The 20,056-nt window shown below is 43.6% G+C and overlaps 1 protein-coding gene across 12 annotated transcripts in view; it reads right to left on the reverse strand.

The window, feature by feature from the left end:
• Positions 1 to 20,056, reverse strand: part of NBEA (neurobeachin) — an 835,610-nt gene that overhangs the window by 380,134 nt on the left and 435,420 nt on the right. For all 12 annotated transcript variants that reach the window (XM_090027554.1, XM_090027509.1, XM_090027581.1 and 9 more), the window contains one exon: positions 12,679 to 12,743. In XM_090027554.1, the coding sequence (XP_089883680.1) occupies positions 12,679 to 12,743 (65 nt within the window). The remainder of the gene's footprint in view (positions 1 to 12,678; positions 12,744 to 20,056) is intronic.

Genomic DNA, 20,056 nt, shown 5'->3' on the forward strand with positions numbered 1-20,056 from the left:
TTGTCAACAGGTTGTCTCCTTTGGTCAGGACCAAGTCTAGCAGAACATCACCTCTGGTTGGCCCATGCACCTCCTGAGTCAGGAAGAGCTCCTTGACACAGGTCAGGAAGGATTGCAACTGTTTTAACTTGGTTAAGTGTTCCTCCCAGGAGATGTCTGGAAAATTAAAATTGCCCATGACAACCATGTCACGCGCACGTACAGCCTCAGTCAATTTTTGGGTGAAGTCTAGATCAAGTTCTTTCCCCTGGTTTGGTGGTCTGTACTATACACCTGCAGTCAGGTCTCTCTTGCCATGCCCCTCCCTCGCCCCTGCAACTTGACCCAGAGGGTTTCAAGCTGTCCATTTTTGGAGCCGATTTTGGCTTCCAAGGAGGTGTACTGCTCTTTCACAGAGAGCAACGCCTTTACCTTTCTTCCTCACCCAATTCCTTCTATTCAGGGTGTAGTCCTCTATAACTACACTCCAGTCATGTGAGGAGTCCCACCAGGACTCCGTAATCCCTACTAGATCACACTGGAGAGTAGGAGGGTTAGCTCCTCCTGCTTGTTCCCATGCTCTTGGCATTAGTATGTAGGCACCTGAGTCCTCCTACTGAGGCCCTCGTATTCCCATTCTGCTGATGGAGAACTATTCCCTCAGCTCTCCCAGTGATACAAGTCTTCAAATACCACAAAGATGATTATGAAGAGGATGGAGATGGTCTTTAATCTGGGTCTGTAGAAACAGGACAAGGTGCAACAGACTTGACATGGAGCAGGGGAAATTTAGGCTAGAGATTAGGAAAACAATCCTGACTATAAGCCTGGCAAGTCATTGGAACAGGCTACCTAGAGAAGTCATGGAATCTCCATCTTCAGAAACTTTGAAAAGCATGTTAGACAGATACTTGGCTGGGATAGTTTAGTTGCGGATGATCCTGCCTTGAACAGGGGGCTGGACTACATGACCTTTCTGTGGTCCCTTCAAGAACCACTTTCCTATGATCCTATATCAGGATTACATAATAATCAAACCAGCCATACTGGAAGCACACTTAACAAATTATAGCGATCCCCCTATTCTGATGATAGGGCATTTGGATAAGATTTTTGAACTATCCAAAAACCCTGCATAACAGTGGCGTAATTCTTCTTTCATTGAAGTCAATGAGAGTTTACTACTGGTGGTTCAGGAAAACGCTCCACTTTATTATATCCATAACGTTGGATTTTGAGTGGATGACAGAGAAGGCAACAGATTGGTTTGCGTGGTGGGAGAGGCAAAATTGAGACGGTGATTACTTCCTATCCCTTTCTGCAAGCACCCAGACTTTGTGTTGGCTGCAGGAGGGAGAATGGGACAACTTAATTGGCTTTTGCATGCCTCTACTATACATTAGGCTTTTCCAAAACTTCTTGTTCTCTCTTACCTGTCCCATTCCCTCCCTCCCCTTATTTGGGTCCTGGGATCTTTAGAAGGTAGCAAGTCTAATAGATTTGGCTTCTGACTGATATTCAGTTTAAGGCACAATAGAATCTAAGTTGCAATCCCAACAATTGCACCTTTTGCACATGCATGGCAGGATGCATGATTTCCAGATCTGAGATCCCTATTGTGCCCTACTTGCCAGTGCAAGGGGGGCCTGATCCCTGGATTCCTCCAGCAGCCACAAGTTGAAATCCAGGTGCTGGCAATTGGTAGACTGGCAGCTGGGGTGGGAACTGAACCAGGATCTGAAACCAGCCCTGGTCAGGTGTCCAGCCCCAGCTGACAATCAGCTGTCAAAAGTTTTTACAGGTCTCAGCTCAGAGGACTTCAGGACTGGGCTGCTGCAGCCTGATCCCAGAGTCTCCATGTGCCAGGACCTTTAAAATGCTGTGTGTTATCCAGCTCAGTGGTAGATGTGGTTTGAAAGGCCCCAGTGCACAGGGACCCCATGATCAGGCTGCTGGAACAGCTGTGTCCTAGACCCTGGAGTTGACTCATGTTGGATCCTGACACTCAGTTGAGTATTAGGTTCTACGGGCCAGACCCAACCAGTCACACATTTAAATTAAGACATGGTACAACTCAGTTGCAAAGTTGTTATATGTTACATGTGTAATAACATTGTGGCTTGTTTGCTGTATGGCTGGGTTATTACTTAAGAAACGATTAAACTGTTAATAATGTTTTAAATGTAACATACCTCAGGGGCCTTTGGAAGGAAGGAATTTATTTATTTTTTTTTGGGAGGGTGGGGGTCGGGACTGGATAGAATGGCCTGGTGGGCCGCATCCAGCCTGCGGGTTAGATTTTGCCCACTGATACCATAGACAGTGCCTGTCTTCAGGCTTAAATTAATGAAGTGGCTTATATCTATTCCCTATGCCTGTCATTCTTATGTCTGAGTGTTCATTGCAATTCCATCCTTTGGTATTTGCTCTTGGAAAGAGTTTGGGCAAAATTCCTAATCTGAAAGACAACTGAAAGACTGATGCTTTCTTCATTTTATTCTTGGAGAAAAATCCTTCTATTTCCTAAGCCATTCTTCACTGAAAGAATAATGATAGACTACTACAGCACAGGTGCCTTGAATCTACATTGTTTACAGATGTGACTGGACTGTAGACAATATAGTAAAACACCAGCTTGTTCGACAGTCTTTAGTTAAAGTGCACCCACCACCATTTTAAAGCATGGGGATACTGAATACACAAGATACGAAGGCTAGCAGAGCATGCTAATTAGCACTCTCTAGTAGACTCAATTAAGTGTACTACGACATGCTGTAATTACAGCATGTCAGAGCAGGTGCCCCACATGTCTACAGGCACCCTAGTTGTCTGCATGTTGGTTAAAGTGCATAGAATCCTTTTTCTGCAGCGGAGTGACTATCTGTATTCAGTATAAAACTGAACTGCCTATGTAGTTTGCCCTTGTCAGTGATGGGCAGCCAGCCAAAATCTATGTTATAAAATGTAATGGTGTCTAGCATCTGACCTTGGTTCAGAGATATTCTATTTAGACTTGCTCAAAGATGCATAGAAGGCTCCACAGATATCTGGGACAAGTATGACATTATTTGAAAAAATGTCCTGGCCAGCATGAGTACGTCCACACATGCAAGCACATACACTCACAGCGGTTCAAATAGAAGCAGCACAAATTTGTGCTGAAGATTTTTGCCTCAGCACATGTGCCTGGACATGCACTCTGGTGTGGGGCAAGTTGTGTCACTTGGGGCGAAATGACCCTGCCTGGCTCCTCCCAGATAGTCAGGGGGAGCTAGAGCCTGAGGAGCAGCAGTAGCCACTGGGTACTTAGGGTCCGCTGTGGCCAGAGTCCTCCATGGCACCTCAGACCGAACACCACCTGTGCCACTTATCACGGGTCCGGCCCGGCTCACCATGGGGCCGTGGGTCTTCAGGTAGTCCTGGACTGCTCAGGCTGTCACCTGGGGCCCATCCCTGCTCACAGGGACTGCACATGGCAATGGGCCAGGTCTTGCCTCCAAAGGCCCTGTGTGCCATCAGGCCCAGAGCACCCGATGACCACTGCTGCTGTGTGCGGGGGGCTGTGGCCCCTGTGGAGGGGAGATGTTGGCCCTGCAGGGGACCTATGCCCCCTGACCAAGCCCTCCACCCCTACAACCACAGTCCCCCCCCACACATCCACAGACCCCCCGCTCCCAGTCCCTACTTAGCAGGGACAGCACGTGAGTCAAGCCACCTTACACTGATCCTTCTTGCCTCCCCCCACATCTCTAGAGGTCTGAGCTCTGGCTTGCCTCAGGGCATGGTGGGGAACTGTGCCTTGCACTGCTTTTCTCCAGAGTGTTTTTATTTGATACCTGGAAATCCAGATATCATATTTTGAGCCCAAACTGCAAATATGCAGTGCAGGGAACATTTTTTCATTCTCAGTGTGCCTCTTGAAACATGTCAAACTGGTTTGAGATGTCACAAGAGGCATGTGCATGCTTATCTGGACACACCCCTATGAGGCTATCCCAATGACCAATGCTTCATTCCCTGCAATATACAGGGGATTAGAGGAACTGGATGGAAAACTTGTATGACTCCTTGAGATCACTCAAGGAGAAAAATGTCTAGCAGAGAGCCCAGAATCTGGCTTCCTCTGGAACTGAAAATGCAGACACTACAGGAAATACATCTATAATAGGGTGTCATTCTAACGGATTCTAAGATTGACTTCCATAGTGACCTTTCAAAAATGACAATATATGTTTGCTCAACAAATCTGTTTGGTCATTGCTAACCCCTGGAAGGTGTAAAGCTTTTGAAGATACCCCCTATTAGAGGTACAGTAACATCTGTTATCTGACATCTCCAAGGTAAGGGGTTTGCCAGTTATGTAAAAATTCTGGTTATCTGAAATAACCCAGCAAGGGCTTTCAGATAACGTGAAGTGGGGGGAGAAGGGAATGTGGGGGCCTCACATGGAGCAGGGGGCATGGCAGCGGCCACCACACTTGAAGCAGCAACAGTGCAGGATACACTGGTGCAGTGCAGGGTGGTGGCGGTGGCTGCTGTGTGCAAGCTTTTGCCCCTCCTCCTCTCATCCAGCTGGCCATCCAGAAATTCCAGTTAGTAAAGTGTACTGGTTAATAAAATCCAGGAAAACAGGGATTTTACTGTACTAACTACAACTTGATGGTTCCCTGGCAAAGAAGAGATGATCAGATGTCTACTTGCTTGCTTATACAGTGCAAGACAGATATTTTGTCTGCCAGGATATGCACTGTGGAGCTTCACAGAATGGGTAGAAATATTATGCAGGCCAGTCTCAAAGCTCTCCAGCTCCAGTACCTTCATGTGTAAATTCATGATGTCTTAATACTAAGTGAGTTTCAAGTGGGCTTCCTAGACTGTCCCTGTTGTGTCTCAAATTAGGGTTACAGTTGAGTAGGGGATAAAGAATAGCACCATTTCCTTATGTTTGCAGGATCTACTCATCAATCAAACTCTTGTGGGATTCATGGGATTGCAATCCTTCTACTCATGTGGTATTTAGAAGTGGAGCGTATGATTCTCAGTCACAACTGCAAGGGCTGCAAGTGAAAGCAAGTGTGCAAGGCATATGCAAACTGACTTCTATACCACAAACAAAGCTGTGTACTTAAAAAGCATTGCTTAGACTGAGCTCAGATAAATTAATCCCAGAAAAGGGCTTGCTTTTTTTTCCAGTCTTGAGGCTATTTACTCACATAGAGTGCATGACTCAGATGCCTAAAGATGGAGACAGCTGCCTAGTGGGATTTCCAAAAGAAGCTACCTGCCTGATTCCAATAGGCACCAAAAAGCACTTAATAATCTGGCCGCAAGTAAACAGAAAGCAGTGAGATTACTAGTATTCGTTGTTGTTGCTACTAGCTTTCTGTAATTTTTGTAAAGTCAAAGGGGCCAATCATATTCTCCGGGTGCCTATGCTATAAATGAAAACAATACAAAGCATCACTAAATGATTGCTCATGAATTCCAGTCCCACGGGCCACAAGTCTATTTTTAACTTGTGAAATGACAGATAAAAAATAACTAAAGGAGACTAAGAGAGAATGAGATCCAAATTCAAAGACTCCACTAGATATCAGTTCTTTCTGTCTTTCTGGTTAATGTCAAAGGGGCTCAATCATCCCTACTGATCTCATCTATAGTCTACCTTCACATGTTTTTCTTATGCCTGTTCACTTGTCTCATCTGAAAGATATTTCCTTTTTTAGACTGCAAGTTTTCTGAGACAAGGGCAGCCATTTGTTTTTACTGTGTCTAACACAATGAAGGTATTACCACTATGTGTGCTACTGTCAAGGGGTCCAACTGTTGGCTGCGTAATTACTTTTTGACTGAAGAGATCAAAACCTGTCCTCCTGCCAGTCTGGAGCTGATAATAATGCTTAGGAACTTCATTATACTGATGGTTAGAGACACAATATTTGTATTTCAGGCATCAAAGTTGATGCAGCAGCAAACTAATTCAATTTGAGACTATCTTAAGATACGGACAAAGTATAGGCAGTTAAAAGGGGGCAGAGACTTACTGCCCACTAGTACATTTCCATCTGCTTGCTTTTGACTTTGAGTAAGTGAAACCTGAACAACTAACTCTCATTTAATTCAGGGCACAGGTAATGAGCTTTACCAAACATGCCATGCCTGTTGGAGTGAGGAGGCTTCTGAAAATCATGCTCTCTTGACCGGGTCTGATGTAGTTCTTGACTATATGACCGACTCTGTTAATGTGAAACAGAAGTGATGTTCACTGCCAAGGAGGAGTAGGGTACGCCATGCCCTGCTGTACCTTGGACACTTCTTAGCATTATTTTTCTTTTGGGATGGAATGGAAGGATGGTATGCACTGTCTTCGCTGAGAAATTAAGACAGTACAGCTCATGATACAGATCACTTTTGTAAATCCTTTAAGAGTGCAGTGCAGCTTTAGTCCTCCAGGGAGTGCAGAACATTACCTGTCTGGTTACTGAACAGCCCTGAGCCTTCAAAGGCCAAGTCATAATGTATATCTTACTTGGAAAATATTATGACTTGTGGTACAGAGCACATGCGTGGTCACTTACCACAGACCTAGCCATTGTGATAGAGGTATTCACTGATGTTATCTGAAAAGCTGCCTTGGCTACCAGTTGGACTTCCTGAATTATGTCCTTAAGCTGCTCTCTGTTGTCATAAAAGAGCTTCACCTTGTTTTACATAATGTCATGTGTACCCAACAAGGCCTAGCAGCTACCCACATACTGTTGCAATGAAATTAAAACATACAGTTTGCTGCCAGTGGGGTCTATGTGCTTTTGATTGATTTTGACTTCTATGCAGCCAACACAACCAAAGAAAACAGGCCGGGGTAAGTGCCGAGGTGCTCAAAACACTGTAGGGATTAGCTGGTGCCTCTTTTTGTCTCATTTTGCTGTTGATTCTATCATGGGTTCTTGACAGACCTTGGGCCAGAGCTTGGGACAGACTGAGGAGTTGCATGTTAATAAGTGATTGTGGCTGGACAAGAAGGTAACAGCATGCTCAACAGCTAGCTAGTGAGATGTCTCCATAATAACTAACTTCTTGATCTCTAGAATGCTGGAAGTTCTCCCAGGGAGCTCCTGGAATTCTTTAAATTCTCTTAGAACACAGCTTCTAAAGATACAGTTTGATCCAACAGCTAAGAAATAAGGAACCTCTTGTGGTGAGACTCAGTGGTGAAGCCTGACTTCTGGAGACTTACAACGGAGCGACAAAGAGGGTAAAGTTAATACAATATGCAACAGGATGTCCTGGTCCACTAGTGGGTAAAGCTAGGGACTGGGGATTTCAGGGCTAGAGGTCAGAAGACATGTGTCAGGAACCAAATACCAAACCAGGATCACGATCTGGGAATCAAAAGCCTAGTTATCAAATCTGAGGGACAGAACATGCTGCAAGGTCCAGGAACAGAGCCAAATTAGGATGAGGAGCCAAGAAACAGATCCACAGGGAAATCCAAAGCGAAAATTCAGCAACAAGCCAAAGGCAGGGTCAGGAACCAGGAAAGTTAGATATGTTACCAAGAAAATTGCTGCTCAGGCACTGGAAACTGTTTTTGCAGCAAGGCTCAGGTGCTAGAATAGTTCTTTAAAAGCAGCCCCAGAACCAATCAAATGAAAGAGCTGGGGGTCCTCTGCGCTTGATTAGCTTAAGTGTGGCTGACTCGGTTACAAGGGCTGCAGGGCAGGAGCCTGACTGAGCCTTACACAGTTGATCTGGTTACTTGGGCTGCAGACAGGAATCTTATGCAGTGGTGGCCAACCTGTGGCAAGGGCAACCTCCGTGTAGGCTCAAAGCAGACTAGGAAAGGGGTAGAAAGCAGACTGGACAGCAAGCACAGGACAGGAAACAGAAGAGAGCAGCAGAAGGCAAATCAGGCAGAGGGAAGGAATCAGAGTGGTACTTGTCAGGGAGGAGGGAGGACACTGCTGCCACTAATATAAATTAGTCCAGTGCCAGGCTTGATGGGCCAGTCATGGCTCAGACTTGTTAGAGAAGCCCATATACCTTCTAGCAGCACTAATCATAAACCTCAGGGGAGGCATGTGTACTCAGTGATGGGTATAAGATACTGGTCACAATGAAGGGGAAGAAATCACCCTAAGATACCAGCAACATGCAAGGGGCTTTTAGCACTAGCATTTGTATTAGGTACAAGTCAATATCCTGGCACCAACAGTCAACCTGATTCTAACCTCTTCTGAGGCCAGGACTGATGGCAAATGTTTTCAGTGAAGCTGGAACTGGTGATAGAGGAATCTGGTGCTAGAAGAATCTTGCCTGCCTGTGTCGTTAGACCAACACCGCTACAACCAAAAACAGAGGAATCTGTTAAATTTCAGACTCCTTCTTCTCCTCATCCTTAATGTACAGGACTTGATGGACTTCCCTTCCAAGGTATAGCAGCATATAACCTTGTGATGGGACATGGATCTCTCTAGAGTTCCTCCTTCACACTAAAAGGAACCCTGTCTTGGTGGCTGCCTGGCTTCAGCATTGGATGTGTTGGTGCTGGCATCAACACTGATACTGAGATTGGCTTCAGTGTTGGGGACATAGAAGTTGGATCCTTCCTCTTCCTGTGCTCATCCTACTCATTACCTATTTGCTTGACAGGTGTAAATGATACTGACTTGTCCACTATCAGGACTCTGGAGTTTATTTCCTCATTTCTTTTATTGATTGTTCCAGAAAATGAAGTGTAGACTCATCTCTCAAGATGAACATGTTCTAACACAGAGAGAAAACAAAATATCAACTTGAAATATGCCATAGCCCTAGAGAGGAAATATCTGGTACTCATCCTTTGGGTAGGGAGGAGTGAGGGAATAAGTTCACTGCATGATAAGGCTTAATGTCCACAGATTTCAATTATGTTATAATAAGGAATCCTAAGGAGTGGCGTGTGTACAATTCAGTCCAGATGGGTCAGATCAGCTCAGGGCAGGCAAATGTAGGAGATCAGAAGCAATTCTGGAGATTCTGAAAAGTATTAGGGAAGTTCAAACTGAGCAAAGAACCAGTGGGCCAGATGCTTATTAGATTCTACCTTGCTGACAAGCATAGCAAGATGAACTGACGGCAGATACTGCCATCCTTTTCTTGATGCCCTCATATGGAAACACAAAAAGACACAGGGTACATGCATGGCCCCAATGGACACTACAAAAAAAAAATACTCTGGTGTTATAGGCATGTGACTTAAGTGCACCTAGTGTGGGGCACACACTGGCACATACTTGAAGACGAGTAACAGATATAATTGCTTTAGTTTGAAAGGTCATTTTCGTAATATCCTGACAGATTATTTACAAAACTTTCTGTGCCAAAGAATTTTCACAGGTATGCATTGTATATCCTTATTCAGTAATTTCACTACTTTCACTTTTAGGTATTCATAGGTTGGCTCAAAGCCAATGACTTTCCATGTAGTTTAACATGTATATTTTGACAAATGAATGCAAATCTGAAATTCTAACTTTTAGGGAGCATCTTAATAGCTATGGATGGGACTCACATGAGGCTTATACCATCAATACCATACATTCCCTAGGGGAGACTGATTTAAAGAGGCAGAAAGCCAATGTTCAGAGGTACAAGAACTAGAATATACTTAAATAATTTGCAGAGACAATATTATTTTACAACTTGATATTTAATTTTATTTTTCCCTGCAGAATTTTTTTTGCACATAGAAAATTTAAAGTTGTAGCTGGAAGCAACTATACTGAAAAATGTTACACAATGCCTATGGACAATACTTGGCAATCATAAAACATTTTTTTCTTCTTCAAACATTAACTCAAATTCATAGGAACCTTTTGAGATACAACTAACATAGAGGTAATATAATTTGTCAAAGCTCAAAGGGAATAAGCAAAAGAATCAGGATTAAATTTAGGGGTTCTTGGGCCCTTATCGCATACTCCTAAACTAGGAAGGCACTTGCCAGATTATCATGTAAGTCGTGACACCATAAATTAAAGTGGTCTCTATAGCCTCTGTAGTATAATGCTACCATTATTAAATAAAAACATACCAAAATGTAATAAAACAGAATATTTAAGAGCAAGTTATTGTTCATCAAGTGACAGGAAGCTGTGTATTAAAGCTTCAAATCATAAAGTAAAAACAATTAGCATAATTAAATGTTTTGTTTCATTATATTTCTAGTGAATACACACACACACACACACACACCAGTGATGCAATCCAAAATCATAACCACGTTCAAATGTTTTAATTCAGATAAAACAAGAGTCAGACACTCGGGTAGGAGGTTTTTAAATATCAACATTTTGAACATACAAAGGTGTAAAACTTAGATAAAAATTGTAACTCTGTTCCCTTGAATTTTTAAAGGGAATTTTGAATTTTCAAGTAGGGTTTACTTGAGTGAAGCTATTGATTTATTAACTGAATCACTGAAAATCTAATCCACAAAGTCTTGAAAACTATCCTTAACCTTCTATTTTGTACTTTAATAATTTAAAATCCAATCATTATTGCATAGTGATTATATGCAATTTTACATCCCATTAACCCTGCTTTGTTTTAATTATAAAGATCCTTTGTTAGATTCCTTTAAATGATCCAGTTTATAATTTCAGGCTGTCCTAGGGAGCACTTTAATTCAGCTGCACATTCATCAACTGTTTATGTCTTGTTAATTGTTGACAACTGCACAATTGCATTCTCTAGCTATGATTGATGAATTGCATTCACAAGTTTAGCTATTAAGTTGAATAAATATTTATAACAATTTCCACTTAAAGGATTGTTATTTTTATCCCCATAAGGATAAATTAAAAACTGATGTACTAACAGTGGAAGAGAGCAAGTGTTTTAGTAATGCATGCACACACATCCCTTTCACAAAAAAATATGTCAAGCAATATGTACCTACAGATAGTCTGATTTGGTCATCACTTCATTAGACCTAAGCAGAAAGTTATTGAATACTATATCATTTCCTTTTTGTTTTTGGAATTTGACTTCTGTTTGGGAATATACAGCTTCCTGATGTCTCACAGTAATTAATTATGATTTTTTTTAAAGCAGACTTGAGATATGTTCACCACTGTTACTTTATCAGCAACAAGTGTGCAATAATCAGATCTATTTCTACAAGAGATTACTGGAGTAAACAAAAATAATGAAACCAGTTCTTCAGCTAAAAGGGTAAGTTTTAAAAGCCACGAGAAAAAAGGCAAGATACTTGGACAGTACTTTTGAGCCCAGATTGATTATTAATTCAGGGGCAAGCTTCATCATCATTATATTTATAGTGTGGTATTATACGATAGATGACCCCATCAGGATTAACATTAATTTTGGTAGGTGCCGTACAAACAAATAGTCCCAGATCAAAAGAAATATCATTTGAATGGCCTAAGTGTCTCAAGTGGTAGATGTTATTATAAACTCTACTGCTTTGAAATAACTAAGCCAATCTATATCAACTGAAGATCTGGCCCCAGAGGCATACACTTATTTTCCAGACAGTCACAAAATCATAGGAAGTTAGGGTTAGAAGGGACCTCAGGAGGCCGTCTAGTCCAACCCTCTGCTCAAGGGAGGACCATCCCCACCTGTTTCATCCCATCCAAAGCTCTGCCTGGCTGGGTCTTAAAAACCTCCAAGGATGGAGATTCCATAACTTCCCAGTCCTATTTCCTATTCCTAGAATAAGAATTCTTATTCTTAGAATAATAAACAGCCCTGTTTCCTATTCTCTTTTCTTATTTCATGGTTGTTCCCTAGTCATTTGTTGAAAATGATGCAGGGATGAACTAGTGAAATTAAAATTGGACAAAAATCTCCTCCTTCAATAAAAAGGTCATTTGAATACACGTGGGATGTCTCAGTGTGTTAACAGATACATAAAATGAAATACAAAATGAGAGTATAAAATAAACTGGCCAAAACACTTCAACAGGGATCTTATTATGAAGATTTGCATTCAGCACCACATCTCATATCACACAAGATGTCTAGATTTAAAATGATTCTACTTCCTGGCCAGGAGAAGCCACATGTCAGAGCTGATGCTTACATCTGCTTTATGAGAATCCACTATCAGTTAGCCCAATGATATAGAATACTGAAAAACTATGGTGTAGTCTAAAAGATAAAAACAGACACCAACATAAACAATACTAAAATTGTTCTAGTGTTAATAAAATGGTAACAACTGCTTGCAAAACTAGGTAGCTCAAATAAATGTGATGTTCCATGTATTTTACCTTAACATCAAGTACCCTAGATAAATATCTCGTGAACTAAGAGTATAAAGTGCATCTGTACAACAAATACAGTGCTCTTAAGACAGATGGAGTGGCAGATGGGTTTACAGATTTGGCTTTCTAGATCCTCTGTATAAAACAGCCTTGCTACTCAGTACGATGGTGGGGTTCAAATCTCAAATAAAACCTTAAATCCACACACAGAGCTCAAGGTTTCTTTAGTCAATAAATACAAATGTAATATGTTATATATCACCACATTAAATATTCTTTATGTAGAGTACATACTCAGTAAATCTCTTTTAATTAAAAAGGCCTTTTTTTCAAATCTTTCTGGAGCAGATGGTGAGAAAGTATTATCACCCAGTGGAATAAAATGCAAAATGACTACTTGTCCAAAAGCTGTAAAATTAATTACCTTCCTTCATTGATGAGCTCAATAAATGCAAGTCCTGCATTCTTCTGAATAGAATTTTGCCATTCCTAAAGGGATAAAATGTAACATGGTTAAAAAACAGAAAGAGATTTCAGAAGCATGCCTGAATTTGACCTTGATGAGTGTTCAAGGGTTATCTGAAAATGTTGTATTAATTTGTCTGTCCACCACATACTTTTCCTTTTAACATATAACTTTCTACTTCTGACAGATAATAGGAACAACTGGTCAGTGGTAAAGGAGCAGCCAATGCAATAATTAATTTAAAAATATAGCTCATTTAAAAATATGCAAATATCTAATCTCAGTCATAAAAAGAGATCAAGAAAACACCACAAAACCAGATTAAAAACACAAATAAAATCAATGATAGATTAAGAGAGCCTGAGAAAAAAGCATTCCCAAATGACTAAACTAGACCCAGGCTACAGTCAAAACTGCTCTGGGATTAGAACTTAAATTCAGACAATGTTTTTCTCCCAATTCCATTTTTCTGAGGGGTGGGGGGATGTGAGAGACTGACCTATAATTTTAAAACTGTTATAATTGTGTGATATCAAAATATATAACTCAAAATTAACATTAACAGTACAAGAAAGCTTCTGACAGATTATTTTTCTGTGTCGCAGAACAACCCTCTTTTTTTCTTTGTCCTGCTGTCACAATAACTAATTATTTTTTCCTGAACTTTTAAGCCTCCCAAAAGTTGCTAAATGTACATATTAGGTACAACATACAAGCAACAGCATTGTAAGCTGGCTCATTCCATTTCAGTGCCACTGTCTCTTTAACTCACCCGCTCAAGAGGCAAGAAAGCAATTTTTTTAATTCAGTCCTCTCTGCTAAGAACCACGACAATGACAGCTAATAACTAAAATTAAGGCTGGAGGTGGGGGGAGGAGGTGATTGTGATAAGGATCTATAAAATATAAAATAGAAATGAAGACCACTAGAAGGCAAGGTAGATGTGCACCTTTACAGACTAACCAAATAAGATATATAGAGAGGGAACACAAGATTTCATGAACCCAAGTTCATTTAATCAGATGCTGTGAAAGGAGATGCAGAAGGTACAGTATAAGAAGGACAGAGAAATTAGAATACAACATCCAAGGGAAGGGAAAGAGAGAGGGGACAGGAGGGCAGTGCTAGGGGAGAAAGGCAAACAAGTAGTAAACCAATGGGAACAAAGACAGTCACAAAAACTAATCCAGGTAATGAGATAACAATCCACTGTCCCTTTTAAAGCCATGCTTGACACAGTCCAGTCTGTGGAGGTGATTTCTCATTCCACAGTTTCCTGTTCACTGTTTTTTAAATCTTTCTGCCTGACAGCAGCCAGCCTCAGGTCAGGTTGAAGCATTCTGCCATAGGTTTTTGTGTCTTTTTGCTGCTGATGTCAGATTCATTCTTATATGTAGAGATAATCATGTCTGTCTAATGAAGACAGCAGAAGGACACTGGATGACCTGCATGACATTGGTACAGTTACAGGTGAATGAACCTTGGATGTTGTACTCTGTTATTAGGTCCAGTGACAATGTGGTATGTACTGATGTAGGGACATGGCAGGCATTTGGGTAAACTGCAAGGCCTAGTGCCTTGGTGAGGACGGGAGTCCGTTAGTCTGTTGACTGAGAGACCCTGTTTGAGGTTGGCGCTGTCTGTAAGCCAGGACAGGTTCCTTTGAGAAAGTCATCCTTTTCCAGAAAGGGTTGGAGGTCATTAATGATGCGTTTTAGTGTTCAATGTGGGGGCTGTATGTGACAACCAGAAGGATCCTGCTGTCTTTGTCTTGGGTTTAGTATTGCAGCAGGCTGGAGCAAGGTTCAAGTCTAGCTTTGTTGATCTGAGTGTTTACAGTTTGGGGATTGTTTTGTAACAGTAAGAATCCCTGATCTAAATTCTTAAGGTGCTCGTCCTGGGTGGTGGGGTCAGAGCAGATCCAGGTATAATGCAGAGCTTGGCTGTAGACAATTGTGGCAGCTGGTAGGTTTCTGATACAATGTGCTGGCAATGTGGCCACTGCAAACCTTCACTGTAGTGTCTAGGAAATCACTCTACTGTGTGGAATATTCCAGTGTTAGCTTGATGGAGATGTGGAAGTTGTTAAAATCCTAGTGAAATTTCTCTAGAGATTTCTTCCCATGAGTCCATATTATGAAGATGTTATTGATGTACCTGAGGTGTATCAGAGGGATGAGAAGGCAGCTACAGAGGAGATAAATTTTACGCTCTGTCATAAATTGTTGGCAATCTGAGGGGGGAAGGGGGATATATGTGTGCGCATGGCAGTATTGTGCTCTCCATATATCTTATTTAGTTAGTCTATAAAGATGCATACGTACTCTGCCTTCTGACTGACTTCAGACTAACACAGTGAACGACCCCTGTTCATGGATGACTACTGAATAGCAATTCACAGGTAACACACCTTGCCCTCTGTCCATCATGGGCTCAAAGGTAAAAGACCCAATGTTTCATTAGGTTACCAAAGCCCACCATATCCCTAGTAAAGTTTCAAGGCTTTATATAACAAATTTAAAACAGCTTTCTAGAAAATTACTACAGTTACAAATAACGTTTGTGGAGAATTTCATACATGCCAGATCCAATCAGTTGTCGGACTGGATCCAGACCACGGGCCAAATTTTGCCCATCCCTGGTCTATGCCCTATCAAAGGATATCAGTACAAGCTGCTATGATGTGAGTGTTACATCTGTTTAATTCTTTAGCAATACAAACATAGCTAAGCCACTCCAACTTTAACTCTGCTTTCAGTTTCGGTCAAAGTTTGAGTGACTGAACTACTGTGTCTCATTTGAATCACTATGGAATCATGCAGATACAGTTAGATTGTAACACTTCTAGTGCACTCCTGACCAGCAGTTCCCCCCTCCCTTCTTAGAGTGGCTAAAATATATAACTCATAACTTTATATTTGAAACTGTCCAATAGTTCTCCTCCACCCCTCACCATTTTAAATTCCTATTTTAAACCCCAAATTTTAAAAATCTGCCTAACTATTCAGGCAGAATTTCTACACACTTGACTTGTGCTGAACATATTTGTGTAAATGATGCAGGCATATTCAAGAACAATGTTAAAAAAACCCTGTTCTTCTACTAATCTTAAAAATGTCTTTAGCTTTTTGAGGAAGGATATTAGCATACCAATGCTTTTGACAGGATCTTGACATCTACCTGGAGGACAGCAGTTGTGTCAGTGAAGTGCCTTTTGCTTACCCCATGGAAGTACACCAAGAATTATCTGTGCTCCTTCTAATAATCCATGTTACTGAGCAAAGCTTAGGCCATGTACAGGCATAATATTTCTACCAAGACAATTGCTGCTTTCTCAGTAGAAACTAGGAGCATCCAAGTAGCCATTTGATTTCTCCCAGGAGAAATGTGCCTCTCTTGGAAGATCTCCCTTGCAGGAGAAACCCCCTTTCCCCTTGTCTGATCCAAGAAGTAAGTGAATTCAGCAATGAGTTCCCATACTTTCCCAGGCCACAGCATGCCTGGGCAGGGGAATGGGTGGCTCACTGCTCCAGACCCCTCCTGGACCAATTTCTCAGATGTTTCTGCTGCCAGAAACAAATGCCTTTTCAAGATCTTACCGTCTCACCTTTACCAACCTTACAAATAAGATAACAGTGCATAAAGTCACCCCTTACATAACTGGAACAGAACACAGGTCTCTTACTATGGCAACACTTATCAATTTAGTCAAATTATTTCAGAAAGTTTGGGCAAATGCTGTATGCCTCTGTCTGTAACTACTACAGTACGGCATATAGAATATGTTTCCAGTAGGGCTGTGAGAAATTTCACCAGGTGTTTTGTTTCAGAGCTGTTTTGATATGTTTCAAGCTCAAAACAGCAAAATCAAAATGAAACAAATGCCTTCGAAAGAGCTGTGAAATGAAACAAGGGCACTCAAAACATTTCAAAAGTTTCGAAACATTTCAAGTTTCGAAGCCAGGCTTGGCTTTAGTGCCAGACCCAGCTGGTGGCAGCAGTCTCCTGTCATCCGGCACACATCCAGGGGCTGTGCCCCTGGGGAGGATTCTGGCACAGCCCTGAGCCCTCCCGGGGGGTGCAGGTCCCCAGATCTGCATGCCAGATGACAGTATGTACTTGCTGCTGGCTGGGGCCAGCGATTATAACAATCTTCCCGGTGCTGGGTGCAGCCTCCTGTAATCCGGCAGGCAGATTAGAGCCGCCCCACACCCCCGGGAGGAGTCCGGCAGAGCCCCACAGCCCTCCTGGTGGTGCAGGCCCCCAATCTGCCTGCTGGATCATAGGAAGCTGCTGGCGCTGGCTGGGACTGGTGCTGGGCACAGCGCACACCCAGCACCGGAAAGATTGGTGCTGCTGCTGGCCTGCCTGCACCCCCAGGAGGGCTGCAGGGGCTGTGCTGGACTCCTCCTGGGAGTGCGGGCCCCTGATCTGCCTGCCAGATCACAGGAGGCTGCTTCTGCTGCATGGGAGTGGTGGCAGCACCAATCTTCCCAGTGCTGAGTGCAGGCTGCGCCCAGAGCCGGTCCCAGGCAGCAGCAGCAACCTCCTGTCATCAGGCAGGCAGATCGGGGGTCACACCCCTGGGAGGAGTCCAGCACAGCCCTCTGCCTGCCGGATGACAGGATGCTGCTGCTGCCAGCAAATGACAGTTTTGCGTGTCGGCACCTTGAGGTGCAGTTTCCCATAAACCTCTGTACCTATCTCCTTGAAACCTGGCACGTTTTGCACCCACAGAAGGAGCTACCTTCCTTGTAAGTTTCAGCCAAATCAGGCTACAAATGACAAAGTTATAGGCAGTTTCATGCTTCCCCATTATAGCCTATGAATGAAACATCAAAACACCATTGAAACAGCGAACGTTTCAATGAAATGAAATGAAACAGTTCTTTCAAAATGAAACAAAACTTGAAATGAAACACTGTTCCATTGAAATGTCAAAACAGAAGTTGAAGAATGGTGCTGTTTTCCATAGCCCTAGTTTCCAGTCCCTATGAAGGACACAGGGCATACACTGCACCCACAAAATTTTGGTTGCTGCTTTCAGTAGTGCAGGATTTCCTTGTCCTACACTGCTGGGGTAGATGCTCAATTGGGAAGAGCACCCCTTAGCCCTGTATTGGGTCAGCATTAACTCAAAGGTGAGAGGACCCTAAACTAAGTCAATCACACTGCTTTTTAAATAACAAAATCCCAGCACTGCACAAAAGCATTACTGTCATCAGTGACTAAATGAAAAATGAAGCATTTCCAGTGGGTCACCCATACCACTTCAATATTAGAGCTGTACAGGTACCTGTTTTCTAGCCTATTTATTGATTTTTAAAAGCCCAAAGAAGGTGCTTGCCAAAACGCCTATTACTCAAATGCAATTTCTTACAGCAGGAAGATACATATTTTCAGCAAGCCATGGTTTCATAGTTTCATAGTAGCTAGAGTCGGAAGGGACCTAGGTAGATCATCTAGTCCGACCCCCTGCCTTGGCAGGAAAGAGCACCGGGGTCAGATGACCCCGGCAAGGTGCTCATCTAACTTCCTTTTAAAAATCCCCAGGCTAGGAGCCTGCACCACTTCCCCTGGAAGCGGTTCCAGGCCCTAGCCGCCCTGACTGTGAAGTAGCGCCTCCTAATATCTAATCTAAACTTACCCTCTGCCAGCTTGTGACCGTTATTCCTGGTCACTCCTGGCAGCGCACGGGGGAACAGGGACTCCCCCAATACCCGCTGATCCCCCCTGACCAGTTTGTAGCAGGCCACAAGGTCCCCCCTTAACCTTCTCTTGTGGAGGCTAAACAGGTTCAGGTCCCGTAGCCTCTCCTCATAAGGCCTGCCCTGCTGACCCTTAATCATACGAGTGGCCCTCCTCTGAACTCTTTCCATATCGTCCACGTCCCTCTTGAAGTGTGGCGCCCAGAACTGGACGCAGTACTCCAGCTGCGGCCTGACCAGTGCCGCATAGAGGGGGAGGATCACCTCCCTGGACCTGCTCGAGATGCCTCTGTGGATGCATGACAGGGTACGGTTGGCCTTCTTGACTGCCTCCCCACACTGCCGGCCCATGTTCATCGTGGAGTCAATGACGACTCCAAGATCCTTTTCCGTCTCCGTGCTGGCAAGAGGGGAGTTCCCCAACCTGTAAGTGTGGTGCCGGTTCTTCCTCCCCATGTGCAACACCTTGCACTTATCAGTGTTAAACCCCATCCTATTCTCATCCGCCCACCGTTGCAACCTGTCAAGGTCAGCTTGTAGCCTATTGCACCCTTCTAGTGCACCCACATCCCCCCACATCTTAGTGTCATCAGCAAACTTGAACAGGGTGCTTTCTACCCCCTCATCCAAGTCACTGATGAAGATGTTGAACAGTGCGGGCCCGAGGACCGAGCCCTGCGGAACCCCACTGCCCACGTCCTTCCAGGTCAAGAAGAACCCATCCACTACCACCCTCTGGGTGCGGCCCTCCAACCAGTTGGCGACCCATTTGACCATGTGGGCATTGACACCACAGTCTCCCAGCTTTTTGATGAGGACAGGGTGAGAGACAGTGTCGAAAGCCTTCCGGAAGTCCAGAAAGACTACATCCACAGCAACCCCTGCGTCTAATGATTTGGTGACGTGATCGTAAAAGGCCACCAGGTTGGTCTGACAAGACCTGCCACTGATGAACCCATGTTGGTTGCCCCTGAGCATGCATTCCCCTGCAAGGCCCTCCTGGATGTGTGCCAGGATAATTTTTTCAAAGAGCTTACCCGGGATTGAGGTAAGACTAACTGGCCTGTAATTTCCCGGGTCCTCTTTTTTTCCCTTTTTGAAGATAGGGACCACATTGGCCCTCTTCCAGTCCTCCGGCACCTCGCCAGAGCACCACGAGTGCTCATAGAGCCGCGCCAGGGGTCCCGCAATGACCTCGGCCAGTTCCTGTAGAACCCTAGGGTGAAGATCATCCGGACCAGCGGACTTGAACACGTCCAGCCTCTCCAGAAGTACCCTAACTAACTCCTCGCTAACCCCTGGCCCAGGCGTGTCTCTCCCAGGGCCCGAGGGGGGCCCAGCAGGGAGGTGGCTGAACTGGTCCCTACTTAGGAAGACAGAGGCAAAGAAATCGTTAAATATGTTAGCTTTATCATCTGGCGTGATGACTAAGTTGCCCATCGTGTCCTGCAGGGGCCCCACGTTACCCGGGACCCTCTTTTTACCCCCTATGTATTTGAAGAAGGACTTCTTATTGTCCTTAATCCGGGAAGCTAGTCCTATCTCCATCTCTGCCTTGGCCCTCCTGACTGCCCCCCTACATCCTTGGGCGACTGTAACATAGTCCTTCTTGGTGATGACCCCATCTC

Source organism: Crocodylus siamensis, chromosome 1 (assembly GCF_052110815.1).
Source record: "Crocodylus siamensis isolate JL-2025a chromosome 1, ASM5211081v1, whole genome shotgun sequence".
NCBI lineage: Eukaryota > Metazoa > Chordata > Crocodylia > Crocodylidae > Crocodylus > Crocodylus siamensis.